Source organism: Mustela nivalis (genome assembly GCF_964662115.1).
Source record: "Mustela nivalis genome assembly, chromosome: 6".
Classification (NCBI taxonomy): domain Eukaryota; kingdom Metazoa; phylum Chordata; class Mammalia; order Carnivora; family Mustelidae; genus Mustela; species Mustela nivalis.
The window spans coordinates 15371653-15398027 of NC_139025.1; the positions used below are offsets into that span (position 1 = coordinate 15371653).

The following is a 26375-nucleotide window of genomic DNA, read 5'->3' on the forward strand; positions in this document are numbered from 1 at the left end:
CACAAGGGAGGCTTCCCCGGCAACCCCGGTCCACACACATAGCACCGTGCTTCGTGGCCTGGCCACTGCACGAACTTGCCCAGCAGTGGCCCGCAACACAGGCCGGGCAGCCTGGCGCTGGGTCTGCTGTGGCCGCCTCCCTCAGCCATCTTCCCTCCCCCTGGGGGCCTGCTTGGCACCCCCCTTCCTCCTGGCCCCCAGGCCGCAGATGAGGACTTCCCCCTCTGCTCTTCCTGTCTAGCGGAGGAGAAAGCTGGGGTGGAGTTGCAGGGCGGTGGGGAGGGGGTGCGGTGCAGCCAGGAGCAGGGGCAGCTGGCAGGGGCTGGGGGGGGGAGACCCCGGACTCTTCGTGCCGGGCTCCTTCTCTGCCTGCTGCCCCGACTTCCCTGCGCAGCAATTTCACTTTCTATTTTAAACAGTTTGGGTTGGTTGCTTCCCTGCCTTCCTGCTGGGTGTTTATAGTGAGGAAAATAATTGGTAATATTTGCACAGATGTGCTGGCGCTGCAGCTCGTCACGGGCACCTTTACCCAGGGGACCCTCCCTGCCCCTCCCCCCACCCCTGCCAGCCTGAGAAGTCAGTCTTGGGGCGGGTGGTGGTGACAGTAAGCTCCCCCTCCTCCCGGGAGCCTCAGGCAGAGCTGGGAAGCAGGAGGCCGACAGTGCCCTAGGCGCGCCCAGAGGCAGGCCTCAGCAGGATGGGGAGGGGGCCCTGCCCCTGCTGCGGGGACTGATCCTGGACCCCAGGCTCCACAGGATGCGCCTTTCCTAGGCGGCTGTGTGGGAGGGAAGCCCCTGGGGGCTCTGTTTCTGATTTCATTTTCTCCTGCAGAGCCTGCCCTTGCTCCTGGGGTAAAGGTGGGGGTACAAAGGCGGTGGAGCAGGACGAGGTGAACACAGGAAATCATCTGGCTTCTTCTTCGAACCATTCTGGAGGGCGGGGAAGGAGGCAGGTATCACGGGGGCCATGAGGCAGGTATCACGGGGGCCATGAGGCAGGGCCTGGACCGCTGTGTGTGCCGCACACTGCCCGTTCTGGGGCCCAGCCAGACTGACCATGGGGTGAGACCGCACTGCGGGCAGGGCCAGGGGACACGCCTCAGCCACCGGGTCTCCTTCACCCCTTGCACGCGTGTGTGCTGCGTGTGTGGGCGCTTCTGTGAGTGTGGGTCTGCAGTATTTGTGTGCCTGTGGGCTGTACCGGTGTGTGTGTGCGGGGCTGCCTGCCTGGGCCTGCAGGGATGTATGTGCATGCGTGTGGGTACATGGGTGTGCACATGTGTGCTACATATATGTACCCACGTACATGCACGCATGTGCCTGGGTTCGGGTGCCCCCAGAAACCCACGCGGAGACAAGGATTCAATTGCAGGTAGAGAACCCCAGATAGCATGGTAAGGGGAGTGAGGAAGAAGGTCCGGGGAGGAAGGCAGCCAGGGAGGGCCATGGTCTCCAGCAAACCCCTGCCATGGGCATCTGACAGTCAACCCGCGGGGGGGTTACGGGAGCCAGAGGGCTCCCTTCCAGAAGGCAGAAAGCCCACCAACTCCCATCTGTCACCGGTTGACGCCTCTCGACTCAGGCTGTTGGCTCTCTGGCACTCTGGCTTGTCCTCGGCCTAGTGTCACAGAGTTCCCCGGGAGCAGCCTCCCGTGTGTGGAGCTAAGTGCTGAGGGGATCTCTGTAACACCACCGGGTCCGCAGCTCTGTGGTGGGTGTGGCAGGTGCTGTGATGGGCCCCCGCTCAGGGCCCCTGCAGGAATGATGGGCTCGGTCCTCCAGCCCCTGCAGGTGCCTGGTAAACAGCCTCAGGGCAAGCCCCCCCAGGGGGCCGCCCCAGCTGAAGAAAGCCTCCTCGCTCAGGCCGTTCTCTTTTTCTGGGTGGCCCACATCCGGTGACCATTTGCTGAGGGGGGATAAAGGCCTGGCCCTTTGTCCCAACTTGGGTCAACCCTGAAGGGTATTCTCTAGACCCCACTGCATTCGGGACTGCCTTGCAGCCTGACCTCCTCTTGCCCAGATCTGCCTCCTTCTCCCTTCCCCTGGTGATCTCCCAAAGGCAGCCCATCCCATACGTGACTGGCACCGATCTCTGTCTCACGGGCCTCCAGCCCACACAGCACGCGTGTGTGTAAGCAAGCAACGCTGCATCTCGCCAGCAGGCACGTGCAGGTGCGGGGTGAGCCTCTCCTACCTCCCCCAGGACCCTCGTGCACAGTCATTTAGGAACCATCTAGAGCTGGTCCCTCTGCCGGTCCAGGCCGGCTCCTGGGGAAGTGAGACGATGTTGGAGATCTGGTGTGGAGCCTGGGGCCCGAGGTGGAGGTGGCTTCCTCCCCGCACTATCCTGGAGCAGTGCTCAGGAGGTATGCAGGTATGTGGAGAGGGGGTACAGGGGGTACATGATGGGACTTAAGAATGGGCACCAGGGGACTGGGGCTCCTTGGGGCCCCCCTAGACCCTGCATCCCCTTCTGATAGCTGCAGGCAGCTCAGTGAAGCCTCACTCACCCCTCCCCCGACCTCTCTAGCCTAGAAGGGATTTTTGCTTAGGCATGGATGCTGTCTTGTCTTGAATGGAATCTGGTGCCGACTACCACGCTGCATCCGGGCTACTCTGAGCAGAGAGGTCCTGGGATAGGGGACTGCGGGGGGTACCCTGACCACCCCTCCTGCTATGGCCTTCTGGAGAAGACTGCCAGGGCCCAGAGCAGCCACGATGGGGTTGGAGGTCAGTGGGCTGTGGGTAAAGGTGGAGGCAGGCGCGGACACTAAGAGGCCCAGAAGGCACCCGGTGTTACAGAAATGTTTATTACAAGGATAAATATATACAACAATGGGATATTAAAACTGCTGATCCTGGGCCTGTGGGACTTCAGGGGATGCAGGGAGTGGGAGGGGAGGGTAGTGGGTCAGTGGTGGATTCACAGGTCTGGGCTCTGGATGCAACCTGGGAACGACCGGGTCCCCAGATCCTGCACAGTTGGGTCTTTTGCTTGAGCCTACATAGTCCTGCCCTCCTGGCTGCCTGGATGCTTCTAAAGTTCTGGATGTTCCCTATTGGCTGGGGACGTTGAGAGTAGCTCTGGGTAGGGATGTCGGTGAAGGAAGCTGGCCAGGGGCCACCACTGACCCCCAGCATCACTGGTCTTTGAGACACATGCTGCCCAACCTCTTTCTCTGAGTGGGTGGAGCCCTCAGAAATGGCTGTAGTTTGGCTCTAGCCCAGATGCTCAAGGCAAAATCGAAACAGCTTGGAAGATTCCTGCCATGTTCCTGTTCATGAATACCAAAGGTTATGGGAAAATGAATTCCCTGCTAACATTTTCCTCATCTCTCTAGACCTTGCTCAAGGGACAGCTCCTCCAGGAAGCCTTCCGAGCACTGCTGGCTGCTCAGCAGCCATGTTCATCCTATATCCCTCCCCTCATTTATACTATGTCTCTCCTCATTGCTTTCTCTGAGGGCCGGATCCGGGGCCCTCTGCTTCTTGGCTGGTGGGCCGACGACACTCTCTGTCTGGGATGGCATTAGCTCAGGGCCACCCAGGAGGAGCCGAGAAGAGGATGATGGGGGTGGGGACTAGGGTTGGAGTGGAGAGGCCCATGTGGCCTGGCAATGTTTCAGGACTTTGTCATCGCTTCTGCCTTTTGTTCCTATGCAAGGAAGTTCAGAGAACCTGCCTTGCTTGCACTTTACATGGCTGGGACGCTTCTTTATCTACAATCTATGATGTCTCATAAACCCGTAAGGGAGAGCCAGAAAGAGCTAGGGGGCCCCTGTGTGTCTGTATATTTCCCTCTTGGTTGTCTGGGGTGTTGGCCTCAGGGGGCCAGAGAGTGGAGTTGGGGAAGCTCAGATTGTCCCCAGAGTGGAGACGCCCATTAGTGGAAAGAACTGAGTCAGATCCCCTGCCCCCAGGTGTCCTTTTCTCTTCCGGTTACCTCCAGTTTTTTCTCTGCAGAGAGGCTGGCCGAGCAGGGGAGGGGGCTGCTGGCAGGACGGGCGACCCTCCCGGGTGGGCAGAAGAGGCTGAGCTCCCGGCTAGCCTCAAGCCAGAGGTAGGTTCTGCCTGGATGGCTTAGTGGGCAGCCCTACCCTCTCCTGCTTCCTGACAGCCTGGGCTAACGGGTGGTGGCCCTAGCTTTGCTCTGGGGCCGGGGGACCAGGGACGAGAAGGGACAGCGGAGCCCGGCAGGCTGCAGCCTGGGAGGCCTCCCTCACAAGCTGGGGTGGCGGGTGGTCTTGAGGGGCCCGGGTGCTCCTGAAGGTCTGTGACCCCAAGCCCCATTGTCTCTTCAGGCGGAGCCAGGGCGTCAGGATGCCAGGCCCTCCTGGCCACTAGCCATGGCCGTTCTGGGACATGTAAGCCGCCAGCGCCACCACCACGGCCACATAGAGACCAGCGCCCACGGCGATGGAGAGTGTGGCCAGGAAGAGGGCCCTGCGGGAGGTGGTGCTGGCCAGGCGGAAGTCTCCCTTGGAGATGGCCTTGCTGGTCTAGGGAGAGAGAGGTGCTGGTGAAAGGGGCGTCCGCACCTCGGGCAATGTAGGGCTCCAACCCCCTCCTGCACAAAGGCCTCCCCATCCTCCCCCACCTTTGGTCAAGCCCTCCGGTGGAAGGAAGGGGCTGGAACAGATGCCCTGTGCCCCTCGTGCTCTTACCCCCTGGGAGAAGTAGAAGGCAGCGATGCCCAGGGGCCAGAAGCAGCAGAGCATGGAGAAGATAGTAAGACCCAGGTGGTCCCTGGGGGGCAGCGCCACAAAGTTGTCTTCGCTTTCACTGTCCGTCGAGGTCACATCACTCTGCAAAACACAAGTGGGTTTTTGCGACCATAGCCAGGATCACGGATGACAAGCCTGTGGGGCCATGGGTAGTGTCGTCTGCTGCGGCTGAGGAGTGACCGGGCTCCATGCTTTCTACCCGAAGCCTTAACTGTGACCCACTGATTCCCTTCTTAGGAATTGGCACAAGCATACAGAGAAAGAACGCAAGTGTGTACGTATAGGCACGTGCATCATCGGATAGTAATTGTGAAAGAAGGGGAGAGTCTCAGTGCCCAGTGACCAGGAGATCAAGTTATGAGTGATGGGACACCCTGGAACCCTTAAAGATTGCCTTGTAGACAAATGTTAAATGACACAGAACCACACTGAAATATGTCGTCTAGAGAGAAGAATCTGGTGATAAAACAGTGTACAGCAAGATCTTTTGGGCAGAGTAGGGTGGGAGAAAGACATTGAATGGAAAATGACTAGAACATCATCTACTCAAATACGAATATTCTCTTCCAGGGGTTTTCTGTATTTTTAAATTACTTATATAATTAAGCAAACAAGATCAATAAATGCTATTAAAAAAATTCAGTCGCCAACCCAAGTATATGTTTCTCAAACCTGTGCCAAAGTACTTTTTCTTTGGTAACATACAGATTCTTGGGCCCCAAGCCAGGTTCACCGAATCTCAACCCTTAGAGCTTGGCCAGGGGATCTGCATTTTAAACACAGGCACTCACCTCCTCCTCCTCCTGGTCGTTCTCCTGGCCCTGCAGCTCCTCCTGAACCCCGTAGGACACCGTCTGGATGGTGATATCCTCTTCCTCTTGGTCCGCTTCTGCGGACCGCTCTGCAGGCCCAGCCTGGAGCTCCCTGTTCTCTGTGAAGCTGGTCTCACAGCTGCTTGCCCTGGGTTCCTTGACCTTGTCCCTCCCCAGGAGGCAGCTGGGCCTGTACCAGGCCTCCACAGCCAGCTGCAGGGACCCCGGGTCCAGGAGCTGGTGGGGGCGAGTGGAGCCAGCAGCACCCAGGAGGTAGGAGTAAAGCTTCTCTTGGCACGACCAGCTGGGCGAAGCCTCACGGTAGGGGTAGGGGCCATGGAGCGGGGCGGGGCTCTGAGGCAGCAGAGGATTCTGCAGTTCGCTCAGACTCTCCATGGTTCCAGGGAGCCTGGGCCAGCGGAGCCGTCCTCAGAGAGCCTGCTGGGCGAGCAAGACAGACAGACGCTGAGACCTGGGTGCCCGGTGTGCGGCCGGGAACGTTTAAGAACACAGGCTTCCAGACCCTGCCTGTGGCACCAGCCAGCTGTGCGACCTTGAGCTGGCTCCTTCTCTTCTCAGGTGTCCTTTTCTTTGTCCACACAGTGGGCGCAGCAGCAGGACTTACCCCACAGAGCTGGCTCATTCGTCTAGCCTGCGAACACATAATGGTTGGCATCAGCTCCCTGCCAGGCACTATGCAGGTGTTGGGGACACGGAGGTGAGAAAGCCAGGGAGCAGGGAGAGGCAGGAGGAGGCACACTGTCTCCAAGCTCACAGCGCTGAGGAAACCTGCCCTGAAGGACAGCAGGGGTATACGAACGAGCAAGGGACAGATGGACGCAAAGGCACAGGAAAGGGTCTGGCCCCGATGGCCGGAGGAAGAGGCCCAGCCGGCAAGGCAAAGGGAGGGGGAACACATGTCCTGCAGAGGCCAGAGCAAGGACGGTGGCTCCGAGAGCCTGGGAGAAGGCTGGTGCCTCTCAGGGTGGAGAGGGAGGGGTAAGCTGGGTGTGGGGTCAGAGCACATAGCCCTGTTTAGTCCTAAGGGGGCTTCAGGGGTCTTGGCAGGAGTGACAGGATGCGATTTGAGTCTGGAAGTCTTCCCGTGGCTGTGGGTGGGGAGTGGCTTGGAGAGGCCTGGGCTCACTGTGACATCTGTAGGGGGCTTTGCCACGGCTTCAGGTCAGCTGAGGACAGCAGGAACTCAGTAGTGGGGAGATGTTGACAAACTGCTAGCAGGTGGGAGATTGGGTTGAGGGAGGATTTGTTTGGGGGTTGGATGGGACGGTGCTTAGCTCAGAGTTAGCACAGGGCAAGGGCTCACAGCCTTCCATTCCTCCCAGGGGAGGAGACTTCTCCCCAGTTATAGTCATAGGGGGATGAACCTTAGAATTATCTTCCCTCGAAGCAAACTGTGGCTTTGGGAAATCCTGGAGGTCTAAGGCAGGGCTTCCTGGGCCCTGAAGTCTAGGCTTGTACACCCCAGCTGGAAGCACAGATACGGTCATAGACTAGCGTGTGGACGCCCTGTGGGGCTACCTCGTTCTCTTCAGCCAGTCCTGAGGACTTGGGAAGGGCACACAGTAGGTGCTCAGGGCTGGCTAAAGGAGGGAAAGGCAGCCTATGAGTGTGTGTACCACAGAGTACACACACTCTGCAGTGTGGCAGGTAGAGAAGGGATGTGGAGAGAGGAAAGGAGCAGGCCAGGTGGTGCCAGGGACCCTGCACTCTCCCTCCCAGGTCCATAGTAGTTGAAGGGTGACAGAGTCATGTCTTGCCCTGGATTGGTAATCTGAAGATCAGAGAGTGGGTCCTGCCCTTGATACTTTGGGAAAATAATCATGGCCTTCTGGGTTTCCCCAGCTGTGAAATACAGACGATAATCCCAGCCCAACAAGGTTGTTCTGAGGATCAGGAGAGGGCCGAGAGGCCGTTGCAGATTATAATTGGGGGGGGGGGGCAGCTGTGCTTACTTCTGGGCTTCAGTCTCTACTTGTCCAGGGTCATTTCTGGCCCGATGGCGAAGAAAAAGCATGGGGAGGGGTTTCGGCCCCCTAGGGATGGGTTTGTCTCGGCCCTCTCTCCAGCCCCACACCCCATCAAGAATCCATAGCCAGAGGCTGGCCATTTCTCTTTCTGCCCCAAGAGAAGTGGCTGGATTCCAGAAAGCTGGTTTTGGGGAACCTTGCAGACAGAGGAGGGCCCCAGGAATAATGCGGAGGGGGACCGAGGGAAGGGTTGGGAGGACCAGGCAAGACTGGAGAGGCCCATTGAGGGTGAGTCCATGGGGCAGGGTCCCCTGGCTGGCCCGCTAGGAGGGAGGATGGAGCCAAAGGATCAAGAGGAGGCTGCCCAGGCCTCAGAGGCTCGGAGCCCTGACAGCAGTGGCCTCCAGGGCTGGGGCTCCAAGAATGTCTAACAGAATCATGGAGGGACCCAAAGAAAGGCGTGAGGCCCAAATGCCTAACTCGTCACCCAGGGGGGCACAGATGGGGCTGGAGACGTTGGGCTGTGCTGCACCTGGGGGCTCCGCTGCACCTGGGGGCTCTGCGTGTGAAGCAGTGACACCTCCTTCCCAGGCTGTCACCGAGCTGTGGCAGGAGTTTCTCCGCAGGCGCAGACTGGACATCGGTTCTCGGGAGGGGTGGAGTTCACACACGCAATGACTTCACTCCTTCTCCCTCCTCTTTCCTCTTGGCAAGGGGTCAAATATGCAGGGAGCCCCAGGGACCACAGTGATGTGCCTGAGCTCCTCTGGGCAGATTCCCAGGAGGCCTGGTCTCTTCTGACCCCCGAGGGCAGCTTTTGAGTTCCTGTCCCAGCCTCCCCCATCCCTACCAGCGGATGTGACTCAAAGATATGCTGTCGAAGGGCCTGTGACCCTAAGGGTCATGGGTCTGGGAGTCAGGTATATGGGGTTCCATCCCTCACCCACCCCCATGAGCTCTCTGATCTGGCACCTCCATTTCCGTATCAGGAATAAGAGGGGTTGGACGAAATGGTCACCGATGTCGATGGTGGCGCTAGCACTCCGTGATCCCACAGCCGCAAGGAGCCCTGCAGAAGTCAACTCCCCCCACTGCCTGCTGCCATCCAGTCTCAGGGATAGAAGAGCCTGCTCAGAACCCACTGAGGAACGACTTTCCTGTCATGGCACCTCGAGGACCCTGAGCGAGGCAAAGGGAAGGCAAGTCATCTCCTCGTCCGAGGGACCGTGGAGCCATGACATCATCCCCTGGCTTCCCAACTCCCCTGTGGCTGCCACAGTCCGGCCCTGCCCTCCACCTCACCCCCCGCTACGGGATTCTAGGACAGGGCTCCCAAAGCCTCCCTAGCCGCTCCTCCAATTGGTCTTAATTAATGTCCCCTCTGCTGATAGACCCAAGGGTCCTTGTCACCATCTCTGTGGCCAGAGGTATGTAGGGGCCTTTCAGCGGGGTGCGGTGGGAAAGATCAGCCATAGGGCCTTCCAAGCAGACTAATGCATCAAAGTCACCCCTGCCCTATGCCTTGAAGGAGGGATAGGAGGCCTTGGCCAGTTTCCTGTCCAGTTCCCTAGAAGGAAAAGAGGGGTACTCCTGGCCAGGAAACCTGGAAGCTCATTTGCAGGGCAGCTGTCCAGGGCAGGTGGGGGCAGCCGGGTCCCCACTCGTCCCCCTGCTCTTGCCAGCCATCCTCTCTTGGTCAAAGTGGACTCAGCCGAGCTCCTGAAACCCGGCCTCTCAGCCTTTCCCGGATTACACTCCCCTCCACTACACTCCGATTGCGCCTTCGGGCAGGGCTTCCCAGCTTCCCGCACAAAGACATATGATCCCGGGTTTCAACAATAGGGACAAACTGAAAGCCACCTGAATGCCCAACAATGAGGGGCAAGTAAAATAAATTATGGTACAGCAATCTGGTGGTACAATGCCTTCGAACGAGTTTACAAAGAGGAATGACACGAGAAAAATGCTCATGGCAGCTTGAGTGAGAGGGAAGAAAAGAAAGCGGTTCGCGCACGTAATCTAACTCTGCCAAAACGTCCGCAGTGATTATCACCAGTGGTGGCTGCACAGGTGCTTTTCATTTTCCTTTTTATACTGTGTCCCCTTCCCCCCGCCCATTTCCCATATTTATTTTTGCATTGAGCATGTACTTCTTCTAAAGCAGAAAAATAATTAAGTGCATAGATTTCTTCTGAGCCAAATTATCTAAAATTGGTTTTAAGCCTTTCCAGGCTTGGGGGTTCCTTCTGGGTTTAAAAGCTGGGCATCAAAGCCCACTGTGACACAGACAGACAGACACACACACACATGCTCACATGTCCCTCCACTTCAATAAATCAACCAAGTTCCGGGATCCAGTCCCTCCCCACAGTCCAGCCAAGGGTCACAGTTCTCGAGCAGGTCACGTTAGAGAGCACACCACGCCCCATAACCGGCTAAAGCCGCATGAGAATCCACCAGGCTGATCCTAGGGATCCAGCCCTGAGTGCTGGCCAGAAGGAAGGGGTAGCAGGTCCCCCCCCCCCGGCCCAGGCTCCTCTGCCCTTAGCCTGGCCTGACATTTTGGCCTGTTGGTTAAGGCTGCCTCTCCCTGTTCCCTGAAGTAAGAGACCAGAGTTCAAAGCAGAGACATTTTCATCTCCACTGCTGCCTGGTCTCACCTGGGCTGTGAGTGTCTGCTGTCTGTGCTGTACTGGGCACCTGCCTCCTTGCTGGTGAGCATGTGTGTGTGTGTGTGTGTGTGTGTGTGTGTGTGCGCGCCCACACGTGGACATACGTGCACACTGCTCCAGAGGGAAGACAAGAGATGTCTGGGATTCTGAAGCCCAGGAGATTGCTCCAGATCGTGCCGCTGGAGAGGGAGGAGAGGGAGAGGTAGATCTGGGAGACCACAGCCCCTGCCTGTTTCCTTTTGAGCTGAGAACTGAGCCTGGCCCAGAGGTTTCCTACTTCCTGATTTAGAGATGGAGCGCACACTGCCACCTCCAGAGCCTGGACGGGAAGCCGTCCGGGAATTAGAGCCTCCCACCGGAGTCTGACTCTTCTGGAGTCCAGTCACATAGTATCATATCAGTTTGCTTATCCATAAAGTGTATGAAGGGTAGAAGGGGTTGATTTTTAACAGCTCAGCTCCACATGACCCTGGGGTTCTCCTGGGAGAAGAAGAACAATAATTTAACATTTACTGAGCCGGGCGCTGCTCAGCTCTACACGCTCATCTGACCCTGTAGTTTCTTGTGGGGGAGTCGCAGGAGGGAGGGGCTTCCTCTTCTAGCCACGGCAGACTAACCCGTGTCGCACCAAACTGCCTAGAACAGTTAGAAAAACTAGGGAACGATAGGAAGGCATTAAAAAAATCACCATGGAAGCAAAATCCCAGAGGAAAGAGAAACCCTCTAAGGTGAGTCTGGCCCTTGGCATCACTTTAGCTGTATCAGAGGCTGGGGAGGAAAATGGGAGTTCGGGGCCTATTAAGGAGGGCCCCCAGGAAACACCCCTGGTTTTCAATGGGGACCTCTTCAGGGACATCCCCAAGGAGCAGGAGCCAACCAGCAACAGTCCAGTCCTCGCAGGCACAGAAACCAGGCTTCGAATCAGCTCCATCTTAATGGGATTAAGGTGATCTGCCCGAAGCCTCACTGCCGGCCAGAAGCACAACTTGTCCGGGGCCTCGGGGCTCAGTCATTAGCCTGTGCTGACAGCACCTGCATTGTTAGCCCAGACTGCTGGGTTCCATCCTCACAGCAGATGGCTCTGAGATGACCCTGAGAGTTTACATCTCCAACAAGTCCCCGGGTGGTGGAGATGCCACTGGTCCAGGGACCACATTAAGAACTAATCATCACTGAAATGCTCTAATCATCACTGAAAGAAGAGTTAAAAAAAAAAAAAGTAACCAGTAAGCTAATAGATGCAGAATATGAAATAACAAAAATACCTGTTTTATCCAAAATGGGGCAAGATTTTAAAAGGAATATAGAACCGGCGAGACAAATAAAAAACAAATAGTAGGATGTAAGACTTACATGCAACTATATCAGTAATCATATTGAATGTAAATGGAATAAAATTGCCATAAAGAACAGAGATAGTCCACTGTGTATTACTCTATTTAGATGAAATTCTAGAAGACACAGTGGCTGCTAAAGGCTGAGAATAGGGGAAGGGATTGGCTGCTAAGGGCCCCGAGGAGTTTTTTCGGAGAGACAGAGCGGGGTTCTGTATCTTGATTGTGGTAGTGGTTACGTGACTGCGAGCGTTTCACAGAACGCACTAAACTGTGTACTTAAAATTAATGCCTTTCGTTATGTGCCAAAGCGGATTTTTTGAAAAACAAAGTTTGGATCTTTAAAACAACAGAAGCCAATTACATGCTGCTTATAAGCAATTCACCTTCATTATAAAAATACACAAAAGCTCAAAGTGAATGAATGAGGGGCACGTGGCTGGCTCAGCTGGTACAACCTGAGACTCTCGATATCAGGGTTGTGAGTTTAAGCCCCACTTATAGAGATTGTTTAAAAATAAAATCTTAAAAAAAATTTCTGATCACTTAAAAAAAAATACCCAAAGTAAAATAATGAAATAATAAGAGCTCCTCACATGAATTAAGATCTTACTATGCTCCAGGCATGATTCTCCTTGTGAAAAATTCTCTCATTTGATTCTTACAGTAGCCTACAGTATCCCTATGAAGTCTATGTCCCCATTTTACAGATAATGACACCAGGGCATGAGAAAGTTACAAGCGCCCAAAGGCACCCAGCTGGTGAATGGTGAGCTGGACACCTACTCTAGAAGCAAGACTCCAGAGTCACTGGGAGCTAGGGTCCCTATGTGTCCACTCCCATTTATTGAGTGCTTACTTTGTCCTGACCATCGTGTCAACTGCTCTAAATGCAGTATCTCACTCAAGCCAACCTCTTTCACATGGCGGTGGGCATGGGAGGGAGCTGCAGCTCAGAGAGGTTGAATAGGTTTCCTGAGGTCACACAGCTGGAGAGTGGCAGAGCCCCATTGGATCCAGGTCTGTCTGACCACAGCTCCTCCTGGCACTAGGTTCTTAGGTGGCTGCAGGGGTGGGGTCCTGGAGTTGGTTTGTTGCATGTGCTACCAGTGGGCTCTGAAGTGCTTGGGAAGATGCCTTGTAAACCCTTAAAAGGAGGTCAAAGGAACAATGAGGTGTGTGGCCCGGAGTTCGAGCACATCCTTGGGATGGGACCCCATGGACTAATAAAAGCGCCGATTTACTGTGGCCCCACGTGAACAAACCAGGTGCTTCATCGGCTTTATCTCAAAACTCTACAATAACCGGTGGAGTTGGCTGGTGATGATTATTTCCCATTTTTTAGATGAAGAAACTGAGGCTCAGAAAGGTCAAGTAACTTGTCCAAGATTCAACCGTGATGGGGACTGAAATTGAACCCAAGTTTGATTGAATCCATAGCTGGGGCTCACACTACACATTTCAGAGCCTACCTGCGTGCGAGGAGGGGAGTGGTGAGCGGCGTGGGAGTGACAATCCAAGGATCAGGTCTTGAGTAGGTTGAGATCGAGGCCTCAGTGAAGCGAACAAGAAATGGAAGCTTTACGAAAAGATAAGGAGATTTGGAATGGTTTAGCAACCCAGGGGGCGCTGCCTAAAAAACCTCCGGGTCTGGATTCATAGAAATGCAGAGCCATGGCAAGGACGCTCAGCTCCTGACCACTATCTCTCAGTGAGCAAGAATGATGGCTTCTAAACCGGAAAGATGAAAGCAAGATCTTCTCGGTAAGGCAGAGGATTAAATATAAATGATTAAAAGCCAGGGAAAAGGTGAAATCTTTAAAACTAGGCGCCAGGTCATCCCCTCGTCAGATACTAAGTAAACCATTCTGCAGACAGGGGAGCGCTGTGACTATGGTGGCTGTTTGTAGACGGCTTGAGGCTGGATTTGATGATCTCTGGTCCAGCGTCATGGCCGCGGCTTATGGCACATCTGACAGTGAAGAGAGGAAGCCAGGGGTCAGGGGCAGGGAGCTGGGAGAGCCTGGCAGAGTCAGAGTCGAGGGAAAAATGAGAACTTGGCCTTCTTTGTTTCAGTTTGCCTCTTCAGGAAGCTAACACAATTGATTCTCTTTTCTCCTCTGCCTTCCACTGCTCCTAACCCCCGATCTTTCCTAATGGCACTTAAATGTATCGTAGTCTTTCTCGGTTAAAAAAAGAAATCAGTTGTGATGATTGTGAAACCCAGTTATAAGTACTTTGATGCTTCTCCCTTCGAGAGGTGGTGGTGGGGGGCGTCTATGTGCCTCCTCTCTAATCTGAGTGGGCTGGGCGTGTGACAGTTGCTTCAACCACAGAGCGCAGCAGAGGAGATGCTGGGTGACTTCAGAGGCCAGGTTATAAAAGGCCACGCAGCTTTCCCCTTGCTCACTGACACACTCACTCTCCGAACCCCAAGCCACCCTGAATGTAGCTGGACTTTTCTGAAGTTGTCACGCTGGAGAGGCCATGTGTGTAGAAGCTCTGGGTGATGGAACCTACGATCCTAGCCTTCCAGTCATGCCAAGATGTCAGAGATGAGAGTGAAGCCATCTTGGACTCTTGAAACCAGCTCATCTGTCAGCTGGATACCACCAGGGGACCTCTGTCCGTGCCGCACAGAGTGCAGTAACCACACTGCTCAACCCTGCATGAATTGCTGACCCTCAGGGTCATGAGGTATAATAAAATGTCTTTAGCTAAAAAAAAAAAAAAAAAATTGTCCTGGGGCGCCTGGGTGGCCCAGTGGGTTAAAGCCTCTGCCTTTGGCTCAGGTCCTGATCCCAGGACCCTGGGATCGAGTCCCGCATCGGGCTCTCTGCTCAGCAGGGAGCCTGCTTCTCCGTCTCTCTCTGCCTGCCTCTCTGCCTGCTTGTGATCTCTGTCTGTCAAATAAATAAATAAAATCTTAAAAAAAAATTGTCTTTAGTTTTAGCCACTAACTGTGGGAGGCAGTTAGGCAGCAACAGATACCTGGAACATCTTTCCTTAGTGCCATTTCCCTCCTACGGCTCCTGCCCTCTCTCTCCTTCACCTCACAGCGGCGTTTCTCAGAAGCATCGTCTCCACTCACATCGGAAACCTTAGGCTCTCAGCTCAGAAGTCGGTTCCCCGGGATTTCGGCTCCTTGGTTATCTGCTCTCCAGGCTCCAGCTCCTCCTCTCGGCGAGTTTATCACAGTCACTATTTCTGTTTGTGAGATTTGTTGATAAGCGCCTATCTCCCTCTCCAGACTGGGAGCTTCCAGAGGGTGGGGACTGTTGTCTTCCTCATCCCTGCAGCCCCTGACGTGGCATATAGTAGGCACTCAGGAAACTGTGGATCTCATGAATAAATGAGTGAGTTAGTGCATGAGGGGGGCTAGGTGTGCTAAGGTTCCCCCATGAGGAAGTACTTTCTAGGATCTGCGATGGATGGAGTGTTTCTGCACAATTTCTGGAGCAGTTACCTCAGACCAATTCTTGGGATGCAAGAATAAATAAGAAATGGTACCTGCTTTGAGGAGGAATATAGAGTAGGAAAAATGAAATTTCAGTACAATGGGGTAAGGTGTGCTACCAGCGCAACAGGGAGCTGGGGGTGCCCCAGTAAAGGACTCCTATCCTGGGACTGGAGTGCAGGCGATGTCAGGAACTAAGAAGAGGCTCGCAGAGCAGGTGACATCTGAATTGAATCTTGAAGGACGGATCTGAGCTATCCAGGTGAGACAGCACAGGGAGGACCTTTCCAGGTGAGGAAGCATCGTGGAAACAATGAATGAGGTGGCGGAATGGAGGGGAAACCAGGATGGTCTGGTATTGATGGAACGAGGCAGGTGAGGTGGGAAGGCCTTCTATTTCATGCAGAGAAGCTTTCTTCTGTGGGAAGTGAGGGAAATGAGAGCTGTAGCCAGGCATTGATATGGCCACACCTGGGTTTTAGAGCGCTCTGGCTGGCCGCGATGAAGAGGAAGGATTTGAGGTGAGTGAGAATGGAGGCTAGGAGTCCTGTGAAGAGACCACTATTAAAGTTCAGGCAGGAGGGGCACCTGGGTGGCTCAGTGGGTTAGGCCTCTGCCTTCGGCTCAGGTCATGATCTCAGAGTCTTGGGATTGAGCCCCACGTCGGGCTCTCTGCTCAGCGGGGAGCCTGCTTTGCCCCCTCTCTCTCTGCCTGCCTCTCTGTCTACTTGTGATCTCTGTGTGTCAAATAAATAAATAAAATCTTAAAAAAAAAAAAAAAGTTCAGGCAGGAGAACATGAGGACCTGACCTGATCTGGGGCAAAATGAATGGAGAGGAAGAGTCATATCTGAGGAGGAGTCAGGAAGCTGAACGAACAGGACTTTGTGGCTAACCGGAAGTGAGGGAGAGAGAGGAGCCGAGATTGACTCCCAGGCTTCTGGCTTTGTCAGCTAAGTAGAAGGTGATGCCACCAGTTGAGACAGAAAATTCAGGGGGGAGGCTGCTGGTTCAGGAACACAACCTGAGCACAGATGACCTGACCACTTCTTTTCCATTTTAAGGGTTTAATAAAATGGTGGGCATATATTTGTTAAAGAATGAAATCATAACAGAATTGGAAAACAACTAAGAATGTTATCAGTGGACCAGAAGCACAAGGAATTTCTGGGAGATAAAGAGCAAATGAAATTCCTTGGCAAAGAAATCAACACAGAGGCACCTGCGGCTCTGAACAGAATAAGAAGTAAGAATGAGTCTCATTCAAGGAGGAGGTCTGTTAGGGAAACAAACTCACCCAACTTCAGAAGAAGGCCACACCAGCTGCCTGTGCTAGTCAATACCTTCCGTTATTTGTAAGTCTGATGGGACATCGGGACAGGGAAGAACAAGTGTATGAAAACAGAAGAGAAGGATTAAATATACAAATAGAGCAAGCGACTCAGTAAGATCTAAATCATTCAAGGTATAGAAAAGATCTTTAAAATTTTTTCAACTTATGTCTCTGAGAGGGAAAAAAGAGGACCTCACATCCATAAAATGAGAACAGGCTTCTGTGAAAAAGGAACTAAGAACATGACAGTATTTTGGAAAATGGAAACAACTGCCTAAATTTTAGAAAATTTAACAGAGTGGGACGCCTCTTTGCTCAGTCGGAAAAGCATGTGACTCTTGATCGTGGGGCCGTGAGTTCGAGCTCCATGTTGAGTGTAGAGATTTCTTAAGTAAATGTAACTTAAAAAAATTTAATGGAGAGACTGGATAACAGAACGGACAGACTTAAAGACTAACTTTTTCATGTGAAAGAAAAAGTTAATGAAATTCCCCAAGAAACAAAGCAGAAAGACACAAAGATGGAGCATAGGCCAGAAAGGTGAGAGGGAGGGGGGTCCTATAAGTCCAACAACCACCTAAGAGGAATTTCAGAAAGACACAACAGAGAGACTGGATAAGAATAACAATGAAAGGAATAGAAAGAGGAAGTGTTTCCTGAGCTGGGTGGGGGGGGGGGAGAATATTTAGATTGAAAAGGCCCCCCAAGCACCAACCTAGTAAAATGAAACACACACCCTCCAGAAGGAAGAGCAGGATGGGAAGGCGAAGTGGAAGGGGGTCTTAGAGTGCCCTTGGGATGCTGGAGCAGAAACTCTACCTGGCAATTAGATGTATGCAGTTGAAACCCTGGGTCATGGTCAGGGCTGGAGGGAGACGAGAATTGTCAAAGGACCTACGAAGAAGAACAGAGGAGAGAAGAGGGTGAAGGAGAGATAAAAGAGCCAGGACACTTCTCAGCTCCTAGGGGAGGCTTCCCAAGGCACTTCCAGGGAACATCAGTCTGCCTTTTTTAGTATCTGCTGCCACCCTGGGCTCCCATGGGCTGAACCAGCCTCTCCCTCAGTGTGTAATCCATTGGGCTGGGGATGGGTTTGTAGCTGACAAAGGTGAAAATTGCTGGGAGGATTGGGAGAGTGGCACCACTCCTCAAATTAGTCCATTTTCAGACAGAAATTGAATCTTTATTCTTGCTGAAACAACCTGTCTCTTCACCGAAGCAGCTCGTTCCCAACCACTTAGAAGCAAACAGTGTATCTAATGGCGGAAGATAACACACCTAATGGAGAGGTAGAGGCTCAGATCCATGCTCCCTGCTCCGTTTGCTTGGGGGAGGGGGTGGTGGGTGCTGGTGGCAGCGGCAGGCAGGAGGGAGAGGAGAGAATAAGAGAGGAGTAAAGAGAAGAGAGAACCCGAGTACAAAGAATGGGGATGAGATCAGTCCCCACCTTGTAGCAGAGGGGACCCTGCTGCAGGCAAGATGCCCTCCAAGCCCCTGAGAAGAAAAGGGGGTTAGAAAATGCCAACGGTTTAGAGAACTGGGATGTTTCTTCTACTTGCTCCCGGGAATGGTGTTACTTCGGGACTGCATGTCCCTCTAGGACACAAAGATGAATTGGCCTTTGAACTTGAAGGTAATTAATACTGTGCAGATGTCTCTAGATATTATCTTATTCTCTGCCTCTGTCATTTTCTGTGTGAAGGGGAAGGGACTTCCACGTGTGTTTTTCAGTGTTTCAGGCTCACGCGCGTGCGCACACACACGCACACAGAGATGTCATTTCTTAATGACCATGTGACAGGTATCTCTTCCTCTTCCTTAGATTCCCCCTTACCCCTAGCCCCAGATAACCAAGATCACCTAATCACATGCCAGGGTTGAATCTCTTCTTCCCTTCAAGGCATTGCAGAGGGGGTCAGAGTAGGAGACTCAGCAGGGAGTCAACAGTAGGGGAACACAAGGAGTCAGTGGGTAGTTCTCCCTGGTTGAGAGAGGAGCCAGATGTGTGTGCCTGGCTTACCAGAGACCTTCTGTATTCTGACAGCTCAGGGGGTGGGGTATCTACCCAAATAGCTTCAGAAGGTGGGGTGGTGCTTTGTTCTAGCCCCAGCAGGAGGCCAGCACCCCCACAGACCAATCTTGCAGAAAATAAAGCCCCTTTCTATGCTTGCTGCGATGTGGCTGCTCTCACTTTGTTATAAGGGTTAGTGATTGTCCATTAACTCCGGAGGGCTGATTTTTGCCAGTGCTGCACCAACAGCTGGGAGCCGGAAAGTGCTGACATGGGGAAGGGGGGACATGGCAGTCCATCCCCCCACCCTGGTTGGGCGCTTGCAGGGTAAGTCAAGGAGGTCAGCAGCATGGCTTACTCAGCTCTAACCAAGTGCCAATTAGCTAAGGTTTTCCTGAATATTGGCTGGGCCTGCCACAGTTGAGGAAAATTATTGTCAGGGAAGCTCATTTTGTTTTTCTATAAAAAAAGCTCTCCCCAGAGATGGATCTTTCCTGACTGTCCCCTCCTCCAGTCTTCTTAGGAGAGGGGATCTAGCCAGGCAGGGTCCCTGGGAGGAGATGGCCACGATTTGGGTGTCTGGTCTTTGGCTACTCATAAGGGATGTTGGGAGGGGGGTGTGCTTTCCTGGCCTCTTGGTCTGGACGCATCGGCCCTCTGGCCCAGCAACTCTATACACATTCATAGCTTTCCCAGGGAAATAAGAGGGGGAGGATCTTAAGGAAACATCAGAAATAGAGAAGGCTTTTTCAGATTCCTATTGCACCCTTCCACTCCATTCATAAAATCCAGTTCTTTGCTGAAAGGACATTAACTTACTCTGAAAACAGGTTAATGAAGCTGGTATGCTGTGTTCAAGAACCGAGGGATCTGTGGTCTCAGAATGGCCCTCAGAGAGCCTCATGGAACATCAGGAATATTAGAACTTGTCTAGTCCAACCTTCTTTTACAGATGAGAAAACGGAAGCCTATAGAGGGGAAGGGGTCTGTCTGAGTCAGTAGTGGATCTGGGGTCGGAATATGGGGCTCCCGACTTCCAGTCAAATGCTTTTATTTGGAGATATTTTAACATTCTATTCTCTTATTTTACACCCAATAGCTGGGTTCTTACTATCTTCCAGGTGCTATGGGGGAGGGGAGGTGTGCAAGGAGGCAAAGAGATGAAAACAACACAATTCTTGCCTTCAAGGATCTGTTCCCCTAGATCTGTGATTCTTGGGGGGGGGGGGGGAAACAAACCAACAACAAAACACCAGAACTGTGAGTCAGACTCTCACCCTATATTATCTTCTATAGGTGATGATGAAAGAGAAGCGGGGAGGGAAACCTTTTGGCTCCAAGATTTATAAGTTGGGTTTAACTGGCTGCAACCCTAGGGAGGCCAAGGACAAAGGACGACACTGCTTGCCTGGGAGAAAAGGGGGTAGGGGTTACAATGATCAGGTCACTGCCGGCAGGTCTGGCTGGTGATGGGAACAGTGACAACAGCTCACACTGGCATGGCGACGTACAGATGACAAGTCTTCGATAGGTACATTCTTTCATTGAGTGCTGAGATAGTACCCGGAGAGGAGCACAGCAGCTACATTAACCCCATTTTACGGATGAGGAAACTAAGACTCAGAGGCTCAGAGAGTTCATTCAGGTAACAGGCCTCAAGCTGATACATGACAGCGCCCAGCCAAGGAGTCCTAGTCTAATGCTCTTTCTATCACCAGGCGTGGTGGGGTGGTGGGGAAGTTGTGCTGGGTTGAAAAGATGGGGAGAAAGCAGTGGTCAGCACACTGATAGGCCAATCTTCCTCTACGCAGTTTTATTTTGATCACTACGTTCTGCCACTCAGAGAACTCTGCTCTGAAGAATTGGAAGCACTTTGCAGGCCTGAATGAGCTCATTCAGCACACTCTTGCCAGAAAGAGGGAGGACTTCAAATGGAGGCTCTGTCTAGGGTGACCAGCATTTAGGCACAGAATAGAAAACAAAGCTCAGATTCCCCCACTCTTTGCCCTCATGCACCAAGCAGTATAATGCAAAACCAGCCTCCTTCCATTAGAGTCAAGAGGGCCACGGAAAAAAATGAAGGTATTTTCTGGTATCTCCTTCCTTCCCTGGAGAAATGGGTTCATCGGTCCTAGGGGCCTGGATCATCCTTGGCCCAAGGGCCATTTCCAGGGTGAAGAAATCTTGAGGGTGGATCAGGGGTGGGAGGAGGACCACAGCCACTCCAGTCACCCTAAATGAGCAGGTTGGGGAAGAGAGGGATCCTTAGCGCAGCTGGCTCAGATTTCCCTAGTGAGCAAAACCATGGTAGGGACAGGGGCACGGGAGTCCCGGATACTCTTCTTTGTGGGCAGAGTGTCTAAGAGCTCCCTCAGGTTGGGGTCAAGGCCTGGTGGTGTGGGGTCAGGGTGCCCAGGTGCCTACCTGGGCCCCAGTCCCTCAGGTCACTCCCAGCATCCCCAGCGTGTAGGGTGAGGGGTAGGGATAGACTTGGTGCGATCTCTGCGGGAGCGCAAGGTGCAGTCAGCAGCGAGGCTGAACCCCCTTCCCTGGGAGAGGTCCCACTACCATCCCCAGCTCTATCCAGCCTCAGCGCCTAGCTCTGGGTTCCCGCTGCGCCCCCAGACGGCCCCTTACCTGTCCCGCCGAGGACGGTCCCGCCTCCTCCGCGGGGCTCGGGGGGCCCAGCATGGGCCGGTGAACGACGGCGCCCCCGCCTTGCGGCCGCGATGGAAATCCCAGGAGGGTGCCTCTGCTCCCGGCCCCGGGTCCCTGCCGCCGCCGCAGCCGCCGCCGCTTCAGCACCGCGGACAGCTCCCGCCCGCCGCCCGCCGCCGCCGCCTGCCCCGCCCGGCGCGGTCCCGGGAGCCCCGCATCCTGGCCCGGCCCCGCAGCCGCCACGCAACCCTCAGCCCGGCCCGAGGCGGCTCCGCTCCGACTTGGGAGAGCAGCGAGGAGGATCCCCCTCCTCCCTGCCTCCCGCCGCCGCCGCCTCTTTCTCCCCTCCGTGCTCCCTTCCACGCTCCGGAATCAGCCCACCAGGCACTCCGGACCCAGCTCCGGGGCGGGGCGGGGCGGGGCTGGAAGTCAGGGGAGCCCAGAGGAGGCGGTGGAGCGAGGGGCGCGCAGTTGGAAGGGCTCTCTGGTTCCAGGAGCCGAGCTCCCTTTCCCAGCCCTTCTTCTTACCCGACTTCCCCCATCTCCCAGAAGCAATGGGCGGCCCTCGGGCTTCTTGAAGTATTTTGAAGCCCCTAGGTGCCCAAGCCCTGAGTTTTAATATTAAGCTAAAAAAAAAAAAAAAAAAAAAAAAACCAAGCAAACAAAAAGCACTTATTGAGCCTCTACTATATACCAGACCCGCTGCCAGGTTTTTATGTTTTCAAGCAATATGATCTCGTTTAATTTTCTTAACAGTTCTATGAGGCAATATAATCCGCCCCCTCACTCCCTCACCAACCCCTTCCATTTTACACATGAAGACGCTGGGTTCACAGAGATTTAAATCTCCTGATTTGGAGACAACCGTGCTCTGCTGGCAAGTGCACAGGCTTTAAAGACCATGGGCCCAAGATTTGGTCCTAGTGTCCCACTTACTAACTGTATAACCTTGAACAAGTGAACCTCTGGAAACCTTGGGTTTTTCTCATCTGCAAAATGGGGGAGCTGTATCCACAGAGGGGTCATATGAGGACAAAGTGAGATGACATATGTGACACACTGGTCCCAAATACACCCTCGGTTGGTGTGCATTCCCCTCTGGGAGAACTGAGATCTGAGCCCGGGGCTTCTGTCAGCTTTGTCTTCCCACTGTGCTGCTTTTTCTCTGCCCCCCACGCCCTCCATCCTGGTTTCCTTTCTTTTCTTCTTCTTCTTCTTTAATCATAAGGATACTCTCATCTTGTGTGTTATAAATGGATGAGGCTGTTTTCCAAGCCCCCTATCAGGTCTTGAGTCTCACCATAGTACCAGGACCTTGGGAGGGGGGGAGAGTATCTTCATTTTCTGAAGGCAAATAGGGGCAAAGTAAACCCCAGAGTGGCCTGAAGCTGGGGCTGGTGGTGGAAGGAGGTACTGGGGACCAGGATCTTGCAGTGAGAGTTGTCTCTTCCCCAATACAAGGATGTCATAGCACACTGAATGGTAAGCTCCAGGACCCTCCACTCCTACCTGACATGGGGCACCTGGAGCAGTTCCCTTCAGTGCCCAGCATGTACTGCAGGAGCCAGGAGCCTTTATCATGGAGCTGGGGTCGTCTTCTCTCCACTGGACAGAGAACTCCCTAAGCCTTGTGCTGGGTCTCAGGGCTGGGCTGATATTGTTGTTTTAACCTGTTGGGTATCAAAATGTATTCTTGCTCTTCTTGCCCCTGCCGCATTAGTGTGGAGAACCTGAGGCTAGGAAGGCTCTTGGGCCATGTATCTTGGGCCCACAAAGCATCTGCACAGCCCCTCTTCCCCCCACCCAAGACATTGTCCCTTGAGTCTATGCACCCTCTTGCACCTTTGCCTCCCCGCTGGCCTTCCTCTCACAGGGTCTCATGGCCTCCTACTTGGCCTTGGCTTCCCTTTGCTCCTTCCCTCCCTACCCTGGCTTTGCTCCATGCCTGGGCTGCATACCGAATTACTAATCAACAGGATAATAAAAAAGCCAGTGAAGCAAAAGCTGCATATAAATTCTAAATACTAATGTTGATAATTATATGCTGTTGCCCAAAGGGAAAAACTCTCAAAGGGGCCATTGGTGTCATGTCAAGGACCTTGGGCTTGGGCACTAAAAGACCTAGGTTCTAGGCTGATTCTTGTCATGAACTGGCACAGCCCAATCTCCATGGACTTTTTGCTTCCTCAGGATTCTGAGCCTCCTCAGCAGCTTGGAAGACGCTGAGGGGCAATCAGCACCATGTGAAATTTGTGACAGAACACTGGCTCATGCAGCGGTTAAGTGCTTCTTTTAGGGAGATTACCCTTGCAAAATATAGGGAGTGGTTCAGGAACTGAAGAATCTACAATTATGCAAAGTTTCCATTCCATGTTCCACTCCCTCCTTTTCTCCATCAGGCATGTCCTGCTATGTAACGAAGGTCTGCTCCCTAGCTAGACCCTGATAATATAAAATATAAACCATAGTCTGAGTCTTTAAAGGAGCTGCCATGAAGGGTGGTGAGGTAGATAAACATGTTAACTAGCAATGCCAGCCCAGTGAAATAAATGCCATCATAGGGTGAGTGAAAAGTATATAGAGAAAGAAACCATTAACTCTGCCTGGGGGAAGTCCCAGTAGTCTTCCTGGAGGAGGTGACATTTGCGCTGAGTTTTATTAAACAATGAAATATTCATCAGGAGGGCCAAGAGAGGAAGAAATTCTGGAGAGAAAGTCTGAAGAGAAGAGATGAGGCTGGAGGACTGGCGAGGAAGCTACAGCAAAGTCCTAGAAAGAGATGGTGAGAACTTGAACAAGACAGAGTCAGTGCATTGGGGAACAGGGAATGGGTGTGAGACACTTCTGGGGTAGAACAGAGAAGAGGGTTTGGTTGTGAGGGTGAGGCATCAGGGTCAATACTGGGGCCTCCTTCTTCTGGGTATCTGATGCTACTACCTAGAATTGGGCATTGGGAAGGGAACAAACTCTGCTTATCCTGGGTAGTGCTGTGGGGTGCCATGAAGTCCTTGCTTTCTAGGCTTTTATTTCTATTTTTTATTGAAAAATTTTTTTAATTTAAGAATTGTTAAAAAACACTTTATTTATTTATTTGACAGACAGAGATCACAAGCAGGCCGAGAGGCAGACAGAGAGAGAGGGGGGGGGGAACATACTCCCCGCTGAGCAGAGAGCCAGATACGGGGCTCGATCCCAGGACCCTGGAATCATGACCTGAGCCGAAGGCAGAAGCTTTAACCCACTGAGCCACCCAGGCACCCCTAATTTAAGAATTTTTAAAAAAGATTATTTATTTGTCAGAGAGAGAGCAGAAGCAGGTGGAGTGGCAGGCAGAGGAAGAGGGAGAAGCAGTCGCCCCATTGAGCAGAAAGCCCAAAGCCAGATTCCATTCATGGACCCTGGGATCATGACCTGAGCCAAAGGCAGATGCTTAACAGACTGAGCCACCCAGGTGCCCCAGTTTCTAGGCTTTTACACTTTCAATTTTATTCTCCCTTTAGTTCCTAGGGAATGTTCTTAAGCCAAAAAGTCTTCCATCTGATTGTTTTAGTAGGAAAGGGAATGGCCCAGACTTAGGCAGGAGAGCTCAGTGAGACAGAGCAACTCAGGAAGTCTTCTTGGAGGAGGGAGCAGTTATCCTAGTGGGAACTAAAGTGAGGTTCATAGAGAAGGAAAGAAGTAGGCATTGGGTGAAAGCTTGGGAGGAAATGCCTTCATGTCCTGTTCTGCTTCCACCTCTCTGACATTCCCTAAGCAGAATCCGACACAGTGGATTTATGTTGGTATCAGCTCTGGTTGCTAATTTCTTTCCACTTGGGGATTTCTTTTCATAAGCTCGTTTATGAACAAACTCTTCGTTCTTATACAAGGAGTTGATCTGCTCACAGCATTCCCTAGGGAATGTAAATCAGCACCAAGAGTGGGGAGAGCACCTTCATTCGCTCTATCAGTAGGCCACATGGGGGCAGAGACTCTCCCCATAGAGGGGAAGGCAAATCTCACTCCCAGCACAGTGGGTTCAGTACCTCTGAGTCAAACTCATTGTCAAAGCCACATAGCTGGACACACAAAACCCTGGGTAATGGGGTGGGTAGGGAGACAGACTGGCAGAGTACAGGGACAAGTGAGTCTTTGGGTCCATCAACCAAAACCTGTTCCCATGGACATGGTTCCAGGATGACATGGTTCCAAGAAGGAGTTCATTTCTGGGCATAAGCAGGTGGTGGGAATGAATTCTTAACTCCATACTCAAGAGAGAACCCTAGAGATCCTCACTGCTTCTGAGTCAGGCCCTTTGGTTAGAAGCATACCTCCACCCCTCCAACAATGATGTCTGTAGTCTCTCTCTCTCTTTAAAAGATTTTATTTATTTGACAGAGAGAACACAAGTAGGAGGAGTAGCAGGCAGTGGGAGAGGGAGAAGCAGGCTCCCTGCTGAGCAGGGAGCTCGATGCTGGGCTCCATCCCAGGACCTCGGGATCATGACCTGAGCCAAAGGAAGACCCTTAACTGAATGAGCCATCCAGGCGCCCCCATAGTCTCTCTCTTAAACTTCTTTGGGGGCTTTGGAAATACCACAACTACCCACCTCTCTCCATAGGAGACTGTAAAACTTAAGATGAGGCAATGTCTTTAGCAGCATTCATTCAGGGAAAGAAGACAGGAGAGTTTCCAGCCCCAGTCCTGCCCAACCTCTTGCTCTCCCACCTGGCACAGGCTCACTCAAGCCTGGGAAGGAGAATGGGTGTTCCTGCAGCTTTGAGAGGCAAAGCCAGAGCATAAGGTGGAGGAAAGCAGCAACCTCAGCTCGCCCAGCTCAGAACATCATCAGCACCAACTCTGGCATCCACAGGCTGCCTCAGGGGCATGTGAGCATTTGCTTGCTGGCAGAGGAACCCGCACTGTTGGCACTTTCCCACTCTGCCAGGCAGGATGTGTGACTGTGTCTGTGTAAGGGGGGTGGGGGAGGGGCGTGGGGGGTGAGGTTTATCAGACCCACCAGGTCTTTCTTCTGATGCAGGAATGAAAATGGAAATGAATGGAAGAGTAAGAAAGCTTTATGTCTGCCCTTCCTTTACGGTTTTGGAAGCGTCTGCTCAGCCATGATCTCATTTGACTCTCATAAATGTGGGTCATTCCCGGGTGACAGATGAGGAATGTGAGTCCCAGAGAAGTTAAGTAACTTCCAACTTGGAAGGAAAAGGCAGAGATTAGTTCTAAGGTGAAGGAAAAAGGAATGAAACTGATACGTGATTCTGCCTTTTCCCTGCTCTTGAAGCTATAGCCAGTGAGGTGAGGTCTGCATAGGGAGGCTTTCTTTGCCTTGACCCCAAACTCAGACTGTGCAGAGTGGGTCCCAAACTCTTGCAAGGCCCTGCTGGGGAGCCC

At 53.0% G+C, this 26375-nt stretch overlaps 1 protein-coding gene and 1 long non-coding RNA gene across 4 annotated transcripts; one reads left to right on the forward strand and one right to left on the reverse strand.

Moving 5' to 3' along the window:
- The first annotated feature begins 1969 nt into the window (after window positions 1-1969).
- Window positions 1970-4433, forward strand: LOC309866130. Of its 2 annotated transcripts, none has more exons than XR_014312422.1 (3): window positions 1970-2365; window positions 3963-4059; window positions 4301-4433. It is a non-coding gene; the product is annotated as an uncharacterized lncRNA (long non-coding RNA). The 2 variants fall into 2 exon arrangements; XR_014312423.1 differs by having other exon boundaries at window positions 1971-2373.
- SYNDIG1L (synapse differentiation inducing 1 like) lies at window positions 2789-21332 on the reverse strand. Of its 2 annotated transcripts, XM_082733532.1 has the most exons (5): window positions 20967-21104; window positions 17138-17212; window positions 5515-6187; window positions 4664-4804; window positions 2789-4498 (listed from the first exon to the last, which is right to left on the reverse strand). In XM_082733532.1, exons 3-5 carry the CDS (start codon window positions 5929-5931, stop codon window positions 4340-4342), a joined length of 717 nt encoding a protein of 238 aa, XP_082589658.1. In that variant the 5' UTR covers window positions 5932-6187; window positions 17138-17212; window positions 20967-21104; the 3' UTR covers window positions 2789-4339. The 2 variants fall into 2 exon arrangements, with proteins under 2 accessions (XP_082589658.1, XP_082589659.1); XM_082733533.1 differs by lacking the exon at window positions 17138-17212 and having other exon boundaries at window positions 20967-21332.
- Between the last annotated feature and the right edge of the window lie 5043 nt (window positions 21333-26375).